The sequence below is a fragment of the Homalodisca vitripennis genome, chromosome 1, assembly GCF_021130785.1.
Source record: "Homalodisca vitripennis isolate AUS2020 chromosome 1, UT_GWSS_2.1, whole genome shotgun sequence".
Taxonomy (NCBI): Eukaryota; Metazoa; Arthropoda; class Insecta; order Hemiptera; family Cicadellidae; genus Homalodisca; species Homalodisca vitripennis.
Genome location: NC_060207.1, coordinates 221,149,599 through 221,166,105, shown reverse-complemented (window position 1 = coordinate 221,166,105; position 16,507 = coordinate 221,149,599). Strand labels below are relative to the sequence as shown.

The following is a 16,507-nucleotide window of genomic DNA, read 5'->3' as shown; positions in this document are numbered from 1 at the left end:
TATTTATACGTTAATTATGCCTAGATCTGATTAGAGTCCAGTTGCATGTTTAGTTTGGCCCTTTTGTTTAAAGTATGTTTTAATCATCTATTATAAGTTAATAAATGTAAATTGGTTTTTGACCGTTGGAAGGAAATAAATAAATAAATAAAATGATTAAAGATAAACAATTTAAATAATTACTACAAATTATTGATTTTCAGTCGAGAGTTCATTTACTTGTAGAAACACTTTTCCAGCAAAATAGCCCTTCACTTTTTTCTTCAAAATCTCCAAACAATTCTCTAATCTGACATCATTGGGAAAATTACTATGCAAACTAATTCCTCCATACTCATACAATTTCTTAAAGGCTTGTGTTTTATGTAAAGGTACTATATAAGCGTACTATTGTTTCTGGTGGAATAATTATGTATATTTGAGAATGAATTGAAATGTGCTGTGTTATAGCATGACCCTGTAAATGAATATGTATCACAAAGATAAAGTTGGAAAAAGAGGGGACTGAGTACGGATCCCTAAGTTACACCATATCACAAGAATTCTTTCCCTAGAATATTAATTATTTAAAATGCCCGTTTGTGATTTGAACTACTGTAAGTATTCATATTGGAAAACCATTTTGAAAAGTAGAAATACTGTAGACAATAAAGGTATTGATCAAGTAACAGAGATGTTATATATGTTATATATTGTTATATACATATCACTTCAGCCAAGTTCCTGTGAACTCGCTATGTGTAGGCGGCGACCCAAACTGCAGCAGAGAGCCACACAATACCCTACTTTGTTGTTGGAACTGGCTCGATGTGTCGTGGACAATGACAACTCCTCCTTCATGCCACCAGAGTTCCACGAGTTCCTGTCAGCCCTGGAGACTCTAGATCTACCATCCAGTGCTGCCATACACTTTGACGAAACTGTTTGGGCGACTCTGGTCCGAGTGCGCAGAGCTAAAATTGAATCTGAACTGAAGGTGGGATTTCATTTTGGCTGTAAATTGAATTGAAATGTGGAAATTCATTCTATTAATGTCTTTTTTTTATATGAACCTGAATTTGTATTTATATAGCGATAAAGGTTTTGATACAAATAAGACTTATTTTGTTTAAATGAAATAAAAAAATATGTGATGTTACTGTTTGGGAGATAAATTTTTTGTGCTTTTTATCTAACTGAAAGATTTTTAATGTCTATTATTTTACAGAGCAATGTCAAAATTAAAATTAGATACTATTTAGTAGCAGAATGAATAATAAACAAATTCTGAAACTTATCTTTAGCGGATGTTATAATTTTCGGATTCAGGAATTTAAAAAGTTTCTTTAGTTTAAACAGTTTAAAAATAGTTCATGTGAAAGGCGCTTTTTAACAGGTTGGAAAGCTTTAAGATGTTCATAATTACACAAGTAAGGTAAAATTATTCTAATAGTTAAAAAATAAAAGTACTGTAATTGTAATAGATTAAAAAATATTCACTATAAAATCATAAGAATAACATTGAACAAAAATGGTAATTTGTGTATTTTTGTTAAGTTTAAGACATAACGTAAATTCTGTTAAATTGTAGCCTGTAGTTGGTAAAAGTCTGTTAAATATTTTTAATTAATTGTTGGTGCTATGTCATGTATATTTATTGAATTAAGATATTCTCAATTTAATTAATTTACATTGTGATTCTGAACAACACTTATTATGTGTTTTAGACAAATATTTAATTCATAGTTATTTTTTATAGGAAATGTTATGCTTTATACGCTTTATGTACCCAAGTCTAATAAAGTTTTTATTTACAGTAAACTTTTCCAAGTTTAAATAATTTTTTGTTGCTTTGCGAACATAAAAACTATTACTTTGATGAATAAAAAATGAAATGTTTCTTGTGCTAACTGATGTTATGCTAGGTGCGAGCATATGCTCTGGAGCTGAAGGAGGCTGAGTACACACTGAGTGTGGTGACCAAGCAGATGAAGGCTGCGAGAGAGCGAGCGAGTGCTAATGTGGCAGAGCTGCGAGCCGCCAGGGAGGACAAGATACGACTCAGCAGAGATTTGCAGGTACACCGCTGCTGTCATACAATGGTTTATGAAATAAAGATTTAATAGTATGCATCCAGACTTCCCAAAAAGATATGAAACTAACCTTAAGGAAGAGATTCATTACTGACACCCAACCATTTTTAATGACGATTTTTATCATATTTAGAAATGTTGATACATTACAATTACTCTACAAGTAAGAAGTAGTTAATTTATGTGTGAATAATTTATATTGTTTAAAAGTATATTGTTACGAGAATGTGGGAGAATGTTGCAGATAAACAGGTTAACCTCTGATACAAGGGAATGTGACCAAACATTCGAGATCTCTGACAATAACAAAAGGGATAATACATCAATAGCATCGTTGGAGAGTGCTCTGTGGGCTGAGTCAATTTTTTTCTATCTAGCCTGTTTCATCCCTCCTTACATGAGTGGTGGGTAGGCACTGTGACCCTTGATGACTTGTCTAGTAAGTACTTGATTTGGAATGTTCCCGTGCGCCAATAACCCTGTAGCAGTACAGCGAGTCAGTGGAGTTCTAGAAATGAACTTCTGAAGTGACAGAATTAGTGGTAATGCTCATGATGGTGACAATTGGTATTTTGTTAACAATTATTCACTGTCAGTGTTAAATAGACTTGTGTGTAAGTAGATAGACAACATAGTTAACAGTGTGTGACAGTATAAATTAGTGACAGTTTTATAAACAATTATTTTATTGAAAGCCAGCTTAGTTTTAAGTTTGTAGGTATTATATTTAGATTTACTTATAAGATGAACAAATATTTAGTAGATTCAATATTCGCCAAGTGTTTCATTTAAGCAAACCCATAATACTATCAAATAATAATATTTTTGTTAAATTATCTTTGTCATATATCAGGATTAATTTTGGTACTGTTGTAAATTTCAAAATGTTCCAAAGTTGACAATAGGTGACTTTTCTTGTCAAGAAGATTGTTTTCAATATCCGTGTGTATATGTATGGCCAGTATTATTTAAATTGTCAGCATATTTTGAATTTGATGATGTCTTCAATAGTTTTATATGTTTATTAAATCTAATTTTAAAGGATCTGCCGCTTTGTCTAATATAGTGGTTTTGAAATTTATTGCATTGTAATTTTTTATACTCCACTATTGTTAAATTTTGATTTTAGTTTGTTACTTGTATTAACACTTTTGGAAGCTACACTACTAACTAAAATTATACCTTTTGTGTTCTAAAGAATCTTATCGATACACTCAAGATGAGTTTTTTAGTCCTACCCAATCATTAGACCTCGTGATAAACCTTGATAATACTCATGTATCAACTCGTCACAAAATCCTCATAACAAGCACCTAAGAGGTAAGATGAACATGTGTGCAAAATTCCATGTAAATCCATTCTGTAGGTTCTGTGATTTTGTGTGAGTGAGTCAGTCGTACTGCCTTTTATAATATGTGCTATAGATAACCTATATTTTTGCCAGTTGACTATATAGCAGTGCTTAATTTCTAAAATTTTAGGTGTGGGAACTCTTAAAGCGGGAAGCTCAGACCGGTGGGTATGGAATACACCCCAGGAAGGAGGGGGGCCCTCACCCAGGAAAACTTTTGAAAATTATAACTGTAAACCTTTGTTTTTAGGCCACCCAGACATAATAATACATTCATTTGTTATAAAATACCAAGTGATATTTTAATGCTGTTTATTTTCTTTAAGGTGCTTGATTAGGATGTAAGAAAATAAAAACATGAATTTAAATTATTGAGTTTACTCTCTACTCTACTCTACTCCATTAACACCTTGTTGCCTACTTTAAATTTCCCAGAAATATTTGGTTTGATTTCATTGACCATTTTGTTTGAATCAATGAAGCTCGCCAATATTAATTTTTTTTAATGAATGGTAAAATAAAAACAAATTGAGCCTTATTCACAGTTTTTATTTATACACATTACAGTAGTAATAATAATACATATTAATATGTAAATGGATGTTTGTTAATATAACAGCTTTTTTTTACAAGTTTGCATATTTTCAAAAAAAATTGCATACCTTATGGGTACAAAACAATATTAATACATTCAAAATAAACACAACTTCTTGGAAAGGAAAAGGAAGCGTTTAATTACACACAAAATAAATGACACACAGAGTGGAGTAACACGGTTTCATTTTTTAAAATTTAGTGTAGTTTTAAAAAGTTAAGGTTGATTATTTTATTTGCTTATTAGTTATTATAACAAATATGTACGTATTTGTAGTATAATATTGTAAGGCAATGCCAAGACTGTTGGTAAACCTTTAGTTTTAGTTGTTTTGTTAATATTTTAAAGTGAAAACTACAAAAGAAACAAAACAACAATACACAAAAAAACTAACTGTAAGTACAAAAAAGAACTCAGAAACTTGAGTTCAGAACACAACTATAAGTTAGGCATAGGCTAGTTATTTAAAATGAAAACTTAATGTTCTGAAATTCTAAAAGATATTTAAAAAACAGATTTAGGAAAAAAGTTCCCACAATGCAATGCTGTCTTCATGGTAAGTTTTCTGCCCTCTGTTGTTTTGACTTGGTGTCAAGTGCAGAATGGTGTCCCTTCGCCAGCCAGGTTTTGACGTGTCGCTCGGGATTGTAATCTAGCCACAGGAGGTCCTAGGAGCCTGATCCGCAATAAATCGCAAACAGTGCTAATGTAGAGTGAAGATCTAAGAGGAGACATAATTAGATTCATTGCAGAAAAACCCACGTTCACATTCAGCACTAGACACTGCAATACTATTTATGATGGAAATCAGTTTCTTAAACGACGGCAGTTGCTCTAGAATAGTAGGTTTCTCTCCACTTAACATAGGCTTCAGTCCCTGCTTGAAGTGTCTGAAGTCTCTAATTATATCCTGAGAGCTGCTAAATCTAAATCTATCGCAGATTCGCCTGGATCTCACATTCTCCGTAGTTGATGGATAATTCTTTTGGCCAATACATGGGGTGGATCACTTTGATGTCATTCATGATTTTGGGTGTAGTGTTCAGCCGCATTGTGAAGATGATTGATAGCAACCTTGAAGTCCAAGTTTGTTAGCGAGGCTCCGATAGAACTGTTTTTCTGGAATACTGGGTATCTTGGATCTTACACAAAGTTTAACATCTTGAAACATCAAATCGTCAATAGCAATTTTAGCTTCCACTGAACGTCTACCCATGTTTTTCAACTCGGTTTTTCAAACACTTTGATTAACAGTGTTACATCACTGTGGGCTTGGATAAGGTTGAGGCTTGATTTTTTGAAGCTGTAAGGACAAATCCGATAACTCTTCTAGAGCATCGAACATCAATGCCTGGTTGTGTACAAAAGTTGTAGAAGATAATGTACTACAAAGCCCTTTGGTAAGTTTAACGTTGCTTCGAGTCCCTTTGTTTGTCTTCAGATGCTTCAATGAAATGATTGTACAAAGCTTTAAAATCTGTCCAAACTGCTTTCACGCCATTTTCACCGCCATTAAGCTGGAGGCTACCCAACGAGTATCTAAAACACGGCCGATTTTCAACATTTCCTACCTCTAGTCCTTTAGCAACTTCTGCCAACTCCCTGCTGTTTTTTTTTCGGTGAACAACTAAACATGTTTCTAATTTTATACATGAATATCTTAAAATCTGATTGATTCCAGCTACTTCTTCTATGGAATCGTGCAAGGCAAGCTCTAAAACGATGGTTCAAACAATGCCAAATGAACAAGTTGGGGAACGTTTCAGTAAGCTGTATAGCAAGGCCAGATTTCTTGCCTTAGTAGGCACTGAAGCACCATCACAAGTTAGAGCAATCATATGGTCTTTCATGAATTCAAAGCTTAGACCTAATGCTTGTAACTGATTTAAAAGTTCTTGTAATATACCAGCTGATGTTGTGCTATTTAGCTCAAAAAGTGTTAAGAACACTGTCATAGGGTTTTGCATTCCCTTTAGAACAGTTCTGATATAAACCACCAAAGCATTTTTTGTTTGAAACTGAAGTGGCTTCATCCAAAAGCAGGGAAAATTTAGAGTCTGACTTGATTAGGCAGGCCATTTATTAAGTCTGATTTCATTTCATCAGAAATATGATGAATTATATTGGAGCAAAGCAACATTTGAATGTAGGATTCGCCCCATATCTAAGCCATTCATTATTGAAGATCAATTTCAGTTTCAAAAACTCAAAAAATGGCCTATTTAGTTTAGCTTGCTTATAAGCCGTGCGGAAAATTGCGCTCAGTTTACAATCTGCTGCTCTTTATGCATAGAAGCAACAGCTTTTTTCATTGTATCTTTCTTAGCTTCAATGAGTATTTTTTTCAGCTAAAGAATGAGCTCGAGACCCACGGTGTAAAAATATTCTTTTTCCTAAGAGAGGATTGCTGGTCTTTTTTATTGTTTCCATAAGCGGTAACAGTTCCTAAAACCCACTCTTCGCTAAATCTTTAGGCCCTTCGTTTTTCTCTGCACCTAGAGTACTCACACTACGGCAAACGTTGCAACCTAGTTCTCTGTTCACAATTAACCATGGATTTTTTAGCTTTAAAAATTCAACAATTTGTTCTTCAGACCAACAAACTGGCTGTTCACCCCTATTAACAAAAATCATTATTTTCATTACTAACCTTAGCTTCGTCTGCATCAGATCCCAAACCCACCAACCTGGATACTATTTTGACCGACGAGGAAGTCGAAGGGAATGGTAATCGCAATTATCCTCATTGATCCCGATTGCGTCTTCTTTTTTATCTTGATCAACAGTTGAAGTTGTAGTCAATGCTTCCGAACTGCAGTTCTCATTATTCGCATAACCTTTTTGTTTTCTTAGGGTTAGGTTTAAAGAAATCAACAATTTTTTCTGGTAGTCATAGTCAATTAGGAAAACTATTTAGCTGCACCAGCACTAATAAGCATAAACACGAACACAATCAACGACCTGCACCTCAAAAACGAACTTAAGCGTGATGGGATGCGATGCAAACTTGTAACTTAAACGCGAAACACACCAAGTCAAGTCAACTAGTCAACACACTTGTGATCACTGGGGCGGTGGCGCGGTGAAGGAATGGAGGGGGAAAGGGAAGGGGGTGGGGTGGGTATTGCTTTGTTATTGAGAGGCGCAGCCGCGCAGGCGCGAACTAGGATGACTCGCCCGTCACCTTCCTCCTGCCTGATTCCGTGCAAGACTCATCACAGCACAGCTCACAACTGCTTGTACGGGCGCTTACATCTGCTTACGAGTCACTTGCAAACAAAGCATAGCATAATATTGATCCTACCTACAATTTTTTTTAACTAAAACTTGTACTCGTAGTTTTAAAAGCGTTCCCTTGCGTTCCGGCACTCTTGGGAGGTAAGGGAACGCTGTTTCCCTTGCGTTCCCACTGAAATTAACCACTGCTATATAGTATTTCACTTCAGTTATAAGAGTGAATTTATTTTATTTCAACAATTAGTTGACAACAATCCAAAACACATTTGATCTTCTTTCAGGTCCAAATAGTGATGAAACAAGGCTTAGTTGAAACTCCGCTCACGGGGCATATTTCCGACTTTGAACATGCGATACTCATCAATCCGAAAATAGTGGAGAAGATCAACCAGCATGTCAAAGTAAGCTGGCTTACTCGTTATACGCAGCACTTCTCAGAACTGCTGTTTACTTGGTTGGCACGCTGATGGTATCCTGATACTTTATCTTACTTACACAGGAGATATTTATAGATTCTAATAGCCTAATACATTCAGTTGCGTAAATAGAACGGTTTTGGGGGGAGGGGGGAATGAATCTGACTGAATAGCACCCCACATTGAGGTTGTTTAAGAAATAAATCTGAATTCAAAGAGAAACATTTCACTGAATATTTCAAACAAGTTTGATTGTTTTTATATGTATAACATTTTATATGTATTTAAAACTTATTTTAGGGATTTTTGGAGAGTTCGATTCTCCTCATCCCCACTAGTTACATCACTGATGATATTTATTTCCCCATCTCATCATGTTGTAGAGAAATATATTGTGATGAGAGTCAGAAAACAGAATTTTGATGTTCAGAGGAAATATTGGGATGACCAGAGTGATATGAGTAAATTTTTGGCAATATCTATCGTTCCATGTTGATGTTAGTGTCTGTGACTAAACAATTGGACTGATTTTTACCATATGATGAATCGTTAATATATTTAGCAATTTTTGAAAGGTGAAGGCAATCAAGTAGTTTGAAATATTGTAATAAATTTGTTTACTATTTACTGGCCATTAGATTTTGCCTTTCCCAAAAAAGTCTTACTGAATTGTCGTAAAAAATGCAATTTAAATTCTGGTACATTGCAATTTTAAGGCATCATAAGAGTATACATATTTAAAGAATTCTATAATATGTATGTATGCAATAAAATTTGGTTTGTCCAGTGTCGCATTAATGCCATTAATTTACTTCAAATTACTTCCTTCCTGCTTTAGAGAATGCAAAGTAACGAAAAAATATTTTGTTAATAAATGTAACTCATTATGTAATGAATTAATGTACCTATTTATGATTTTACCACTACATCTGACTATTGTATTTATTAAAACCTTTATTATTTATTAATATTAAGAATTAATTTTAAATGTTATTGTGTAATATACATTTTTTAATTAAAAATCTTGTTTGTGTTAAGGAGCAATTAAAAATCCAGAAATTTAGTGTTTTAGTGTTGTTTGCTTTTATAAAAAAATGTTTCATTTAATAAATTCCCTGATAAATAATTCGATTGGCAAGTATTGAGATTCTTTCCAAACTAAACAGAGAGTGGTTCTTAGCTGTAATTTGAGACAGAGTACTAGAAATCAGTTTATTGATATCTTTAGTTTCGTTTCAATAAAGCCACAGTTTCAGTTGTCGCTTTTCTGTTTAGAATTTTTGAATTGCCCTCCATTTTTCAATTTTTGGGAAAGAAAGTTTAATTTTAAATCTTTTAAACTCATGCTCAGGTAATATCATAATTGTTCCACCAAGGGCTTTAGTAATTTTAGTTCATCTGAGTGAAGAATGAACTTCAATTCTGTGCATACATATAATAAAGATTATAATTTATGTTTTGGGTAATGTTAGTATATTTTGTGACATTATAGATATGGTATCCTGAAGATATACGTTTAATTTAGACTGTGTTTAATGCTACGTACTTGATGTTAGTCAGCTGGATCCAAGAAGCTTGATGCGATGAAGCAAGTCACCAAGTTCCACAGAATCAACAAATACAAGGAATGGGAGTACAAGAAGATGAGAATGGAGTGCGAGGATTTAGCGGAAAAGCTCAACAACATAGAGAGTATTAAGGTACAATTATAGTTTTCATAACTTCTGCATTAGTTTTGGAATTCAAATCAAACTGTATATTTTATATATTATATTAGAATCTGCTTTGTTTGAACACATTGTAATGTTTTATAAACAAAAAATATAAAAATATAGTATTTATTAGTTATTATTTTTGCTTTATTTAATTTGTATAAATTGTACATATAATTATAAAATATTGTATTATATTACCACAATAGTTGCTTAAATATTTTTGGTTCATAGTCAGGTATTGTTTTATTTACCAAACCAAGCGTTTTTTCAGGTAACATTAGAAGTTAAACAGTACTTGAAAGAATTGATAAAACCACACGAGAGAGATCAACAGGAAGATGAAGGAGCTTTATTGAAGCAGGTACGAGAAATGAAATAAAACCTCCTTGAAATAATAAGTGTTATAGAGTAAAACTTAAAGTAAAACAATATACAACAATATCGAACACGTTCACGACAACGTGAACCCCATTGGGTACACACCAGGCTTTTGTAAAGTGCGTTGTACACCCAATGGAGTACATGTTGCTATGCATTTCATTATTGCGTTTTTATTGTTTTCCTGTTTTGGTGGTTTGTTAAATTTGATCCCGTGCTTAAATAAATACCTCAGACTATCGTATACCCCGTCAGGGACACGATTGCTAAATTCTTAAGGTAAATTAATTTTTTAGGTACACCTTGTGGTATACGGTGAAAAATTGAAAAAAACATAATGAAATAATTATTTTTGTGCAAAAATTTGCTAAGCCTACACACCTTTCTCGTTATACTCAGACGTTTGACCTGTATACCGATTACAGTTTTTTGCCATTATTATTGAAAAATTAAATGGCATATAAAAAAGTCCAGAAAAACGCTGACGTCGTAAATGTATTAAAGTAAAGTACCGTAACAAGTTCATTATAAAATAACTTCCAAATACGATTATTTTAAAAATTTGTATACAGTCTAGAATAAAATTGTCCTTTAGTTGTTGTAAAATTGTATTTAATTTATTAATTGTTGCATTTATTAAAAAAACTTAGCAGAAGTTATTTATTCATGTATTCATAGAACTATCAATGCTAATAAATTTTAAGTGTAGTTTGATGTATCAAAATAAATAACCTGAAGCCATCAAATTCTCTTTCTTGTTCATTAATTATAAGAAGAGAAATGCTTTTATATCTGGGGTGTAAAATTGTTTTTAATAGTTTTTTTGTATTAAATTTTGTTAAGAGTTACATCTAACATTATTAAATACATTATTATTAACATTATATGTATCACTATTGTGTATTTAAGAATTTTGAATCACTAGAAAGTCTATAGAGGACATGAATAGATAATAATACAAAAAGTACTGATAAAGTTATCTAGCTATATATCTAGTTATCCACAGTGCTATATTGCTATATTGAAAAGTGAACTGTGACAAATTACTAAATTAAAAATTGAAGACTATGTGGAATCATCAACTGTGATGGATAGTTACAAAATTGTAATGCATGTTTCAACATTTTTCAATAATTTACATCTGGAATGTATTCCTATTCCATGAAATTTACTGCCTGTTTAGCATTACAGAGAAGATGCCAAACAATAATGTATTTTAGTACACAAATAAGATAATCACAAATAATTTTGTCTGTTATCTTCAACTTATTTCATTTTACCGAGCTTTCAGACCTTGCCTGTATTCACGTTGCAGGAATCGTCCCACTTGATTGATACATGTCATTGTAATTATTTACAGACTGAGGACAACTACAAAAACACAGTAAAATCTCTGAAAGACGAAATAATAAGTGTTGACGAGAAGATAGAAAACTTCAAGAAGCTGAACAAGAAGGCTGACAAAAGTATCTTGGACCTGAAGTGTGATGTCAGTGAGCAGCAGTTGGAGAGAGATCTCAAGATGGAGGAAACTGTGAGTGAGGCGGCCAGGAGGAGGTGAGTATCTCAGTTACATCTTTTGTAAGTATTGACAAGAGGGTAGAAAAACTTCAAGAAGCTGAACAAGAAGGATAACAAGAGTATTTTAGAGGACCTGAGGTGAGAATCAGTTGGAGAGAGATCTCAAGCTGGAGGACATATCTGTCTATCGCACATGGGATAATGTTCAAAGCGGCACTACTACTACTGCAACTGTGTTCACAAAGGGCAAGACAGCACTATTACAATCAATGAGAAAATGGAGAGTTAGTTGAGATATCGCTCATCTCGAGACGAGGGCCAAGATGGCACCTTTGTAATTAATGGGTTATACAAGGAGATTCAATACCAATGCACCTTGGTATTGAAAAAGGGGAAAAAACCTTTCTGCTACTTCATAACACGACAGGCTCCTGGACGAGACTCATACTACAACCAAGAGGACAAAGAACGAAATCTTTGCCAAGCTACTTCTACCCGAACATGTCATGCTCAGAACGACTCAGACGGTACAACTGACCACTTGGGCATCTAAGGGACGCTTAGGGAAGACAGACATACAGACGTAACCATGTGATGAGTTCCACTAATGATTGATGCTTTAGTTAAATCGGACGATAGTCCAATGTTCACTGAATCAGCTCACTGTATTATATTGGAATTCCCAGAACTATTTTAACTGATAGCAAGGATTCTGAATACTAAAACTAGAGCCTACTCCAACTGGACATTATTGTAAATATTAAACCATTTTTCTATTTAAAATTGAATTAAAATCCTAAACAAATTTGTTGTTTACAGTAAAAACTTGTATTAAATTATGTAATACATTCATGATTGAAGATGAGACTAACCTTGCCAACTGAACAGAAAGGAAATCTTTTTGTACTGAAAGCAGGACATCACAGACTTTTCCTTTAAATTCTTATTCATTCAGTTGTTGGTTAGGTTTTTTACTAGATTGTGCGACTACATTCTGTAGGATGTTTTATCAACAGCACAGAATCTCTAAATGTTATTGTAACTCGTATTGCTGTAAGAATAGAGTAATGGAACACACAAAGATGCCAAAACACTATAAGAAAAGTTTTAGATTTTATGTTACCGTTATATAAAAATAAAATAAAAAAACAAATACATGATTTATTTTTAACTCAGAACTAACTTAAAAAGATTTTATTGTTTTTTTTACTAATTAATAAATATAAATAAAACAATAATTTAACAATTTTTTATATTAATAAGATTTTTTATTAAAGGGGTCAAAAATAATTAAGTTAAAATTATCTAAACTATTTCGTTAAGTGCTAATAAACATTACAATAAGACACTAAAATTATTTGTAGTTACCAATCACTCCAGTGGCAGAATTCATATCACGTAACAGTGAAGTTTGTGGTTTACAACTAGATTGGTGTTCAAAGTAACAAACTGTTGTTGCAAACGTAAAACTTGTTGCTAGGTACAAAGCGGCAAGATGTATACTTGGTCCTGTATTGTGCTGTTACAGAATGGATATGATAGTGAGACGCAGCCAGCTGGTTGCTAGGATACAGCAAGTCCACAACGACAACTTGTTGCTAGGTACAAAGCGGCAAGATGAATACTTGGTCCTGTATTGTGCTGTTACAGAATGGATATGATAGTGAGACGCAGCCAGCTGGTTGCTAGGATACAGCAAGTCCACAACGACAACTTGTTGCTAGGTACAAAGCGGCAAGATGTATACTTGGTCCTGTATTGTGCTGTTACAGAATGGATATGATAGTGAGACGCAGCCAGCTGGTTGCTAGGATACAGCAAGTCCACAACGACAACTTGTTGCTAGGTACAAAGCGGCAAGATGTATACTTGGTCCTGTATTGTGCTGTTACAGAATGGATATGATAGTGAGACGCAGCCAGCTGGTTGCTAGGATACAGCAAGTCCACAACGACAACTTGTTGCTAGGTACAAAGCGGCAAGATGTATACTTGGTCCTGTATTGTGCTGTTACAGAATGGATATGATAGTGAGACGCAGCCAGCTGGTTGCTAGGATACAGCAAGTCCACAACGACAACTTGTTGCTAGGTACAAAGCGGCAAGATGTATACTTGGTCCTGTATTGTGCTGTTACAGAATGGATATGATAGTGAGACGCAGCCAGCTGGTTGCTAGGATACAGCAAGTCCACAACGACAACTTGTTGCTAGGTACAAAGCGGCAAGATGTATACTTGGTCCTGTATTGTGCTGTTACAGAATGGATATGATAGTGAGACGCAGCCAGCTGGTTGCTAGGATACAGCAAGTCCACAACGACAACTTGTTGCTAGGTACAAAGCGGCAAGATGTATACTTGGTCCTGTATTGTGCTGTTACAGAATGGATATGATAGTGAGACGCAGCCAGCTGGTTGCTAGGATACAGCAAGTCCACAACGACAACTTGTTGCTAGGTACAAAGCGGCAAGATGTATACTTGGTCCTGTATTGTGCTGTTACAGAATGGATATGATAGTGAGACGCAGCCAGCTGGTTGCTAGGATACAGCAAGTCCACAACGACAACTTGTTGCTAGGTACAAAGCGGCAAGATGTATACTTGGTCCTGTATTGTGCTGTTACAGAATGGATATGATAGTGAGACGCAGCCAGCTGGTTGCTAGGATACAGCAAGTCCACAACGACAACTTGTTGCTAGGTACAAAGCGGCAAGATGTATACTTGGTCCTGTATTGTGCTGTTACAGAATGGATATGATAGTGAGACGCAGCCAGCTGGTTGCTAGGATACAGCAAGTCCACAACGACAACTTGTTGCTAGGTACAAAGCGGCAAGATGTATACTTGGTCCTGTATTGTGCTGTTACAGAATGGATATGATAGTGAGACGCAGCCAGCTGGTTGCTAGGATACAGCAAGTCCACAACGACAACTTGTTGCTAGGTACAAAGCGGCAAGATGTATACTTGGTCCTGTATTGTGCTGTTACAGAATGGATATGATAGTGAGACGCAGCCAGCTGGTTGCTAGGATACAGCAAGTCCACAACGACAACTTGGTGCTGCAGACGGAGCTGGAATTGTTGCGTCTCAGAACCTACCCCACACTCAAGTACAAAGCACCAATTTAATACATATATGTTCACGTTAGGAGTATTGATATTAATATATATATATATATATGTATGTACCTTCTTAGTTGTGTTAATTTCTTATTCTAAGTTTTGAATGTAATTTTTGTTTTATGTAATTTTATTAATAAATGTAAATGATTTTTAAGGGGTTTCGTTTTAATTTAAAGGGAATTCCAACTTACCAATAAGAATACTCAGACGATATATTTATGATTGAAAAAGTTACTGTGGAAATAAAGCCTAATTATTACAAACTACACAATATTTGACATGTTTTTGAATTTCCCTCTACCCTGATCCTATTTTCATAATATTGTGTAGAGTTTACAAGAAATACTAAGGTTTCTAAACTGAAAGACAATAGAAACTCATTTAAAGTAGACAATATTGGATACAGCTTTATGCATTTTCTTTAAAATATTTCATAAAACAACTTTTTTATTAAACTTAAAAAAATAATTACTAGTGTAATTTTTTAAATTTACATGAATATACTATAACCAATTTCTTAAAATCCATACATAACTTTGTAGTACAAAAAATACTAGTTTTTGTAAAAAACGTCCCATTTAGAACAAAAAAAAAAAAAAAAAAAAACATGTATTGTTCATTACTTTATTTACATAACCAGAAAACCATTAAATGGTAAGATTATTTTTCATTTAGATGAGATTCAGAGATGTAAAACTAAATATACATTTTTGAAAAGGTTTTGAATTAATTCAGTGTTAAAATAATTTATTAAATTTTACTAAATAGAATTCGTAAATTTGTTTTTTTTTAGACAATAAGAGATAAAAATAAATTTTATACAGACATTTTATTTGATAAACAATTTATTGCGTGTTGCTGTTTAAGAAGTTTGAGTTAGGCGTTTTTTGTATACTTCTAATTTGAGTATTATTTGAAATTTGGAAAATGGAATGAAAAGTGGCCCAAACACATTTTTACTTAAATAATAGTTCAATATAAACATGCAGAAAATTTGGTGCTATTCCATATTTAATTACGTTAATACAGTTCTTAATTTTAAAGGCCTATTTAAAAATATTTTGGTACATCCTGTAAATATGGTCAAATACAATTAAATTTTGTTTGTGCCAAAATGTACAGTTTAAATCGATATATCACAAAACCCATTTTTAGATTTGAAATTTCTCCAAGAAGCACCCCTAAACCCAAATTGGTCCCTTTTGGGGCATTTCCCAAAGTTGGAAATAATTTATTGGATTATGTGAGGTCGAATTAGGGGGAATTAAAAAAGAAAAAGTGCTAAAGTTAGTTTGTGTTCACAGGTGGTCTGAGTATATACATGAATTTTAACAAGATAACTTGAGGTGTTTTAAAATACTTTTTTAAGGTTCACATAAAATATACTTGTATCGTGTTTATTCACAAGGAAAGCAAAGTGTTCAGTTTATCATACATAATATGATTGAATGCATGGAATCAATCACTGTATCAGTGGTGTAACAAAGGAGAGGAATGTGGGAGCCAGAAACACCCCCCTCCCAAAAGCTCTAAAAAATTAATCAAACTTATTAAATTATGTATCAGCTTGCTTTAAATACTCAGTAAAATGTTTTACGTTGAACTAGGCATATATAATTAATCCAGCAAAGCAGATTAACTCTATATCCTCCCGGTGTGATGTATTCTTTAATCATATTCAATCCCCCTCCCCCCAAAGCCAAGTCCTAGTTACGCCACTGCACTCTATATCTATTTAAATCAATAGTACTCACATAAATAAATTTTTTTTTGAAAATTAGTTTTATAAAGATTATGACAATCTCGTATTGTTACAATTTATCCTTACTTTTGAATTGATCTCAATTCACAACTAAGTAACACAATGAATAAAATAACAAAACTATTTAATGATAATTTTATACTGATATTCCCTATTGTAACAAGGGATATAAATTATTAATTTTCATAGTCACAGTACAATACTATTCATTTATACTCTATTGTACTGTGTGTTAATGAATATAAATCGGTTTATTAACTTCAGTATCGTTGGAGACGGAAACGAAGAAATGTTTAAAATTGGACTGTCATCTCCAAGTTTATTCCAGTTTGTTG

The 16,507-nt window shown here is 33.4% G+C and overlaps 1 protein-coding gene across 2 annotated transcripts in view; it reads left to right on the top strand.

Moving 5' to 3' along the window:
- LOC124353074 (cilia- and flagella-associated protein 43) overlaps window positions 1-14,455 on the top strand; it is a 47,395-nt gene extending 32,940 nt beyond the window's left edge. The window contains exons 22-28 of one of the 2 annotated variants that reach the window (XM_046802887.1): window positions 745-976; window positions 1,905-2,057; window positions 7,537-7,656; window positions 9,228-9,371; window positions 9,658-9,747; window positions 11,125-11,321; window positions 14,278-14,455. In XM_046802887.1, coding sequence (XP_046658843.1) covers window positions 745-976; window positions 1,905-2,057; window positions 7,537-7,656; window positions 9,228-9,371; window positions 9,658-9,747; window positions 11,125-11,321; window positions 14,278-14,416 — 1,075 coding nt within the window. In that variant the 3' untranslated portion in view covers window positions 14,417-14,455. Of the gene's footprint in view, window positions 1-744; window positions 977-1,904; window positions 2,058-7,536; window positions 7,657-9,227; window positions 9,372-9,657; window positions 9,748-11,124; window positions 11,322-12,813 lie in introns of both variants that reach the window. The other variant, XM_046802888.1, reaches the window with a different exon arrangement.
- Window positions 14,456-16,507: the final 2,052 nt, after the last annotated feature.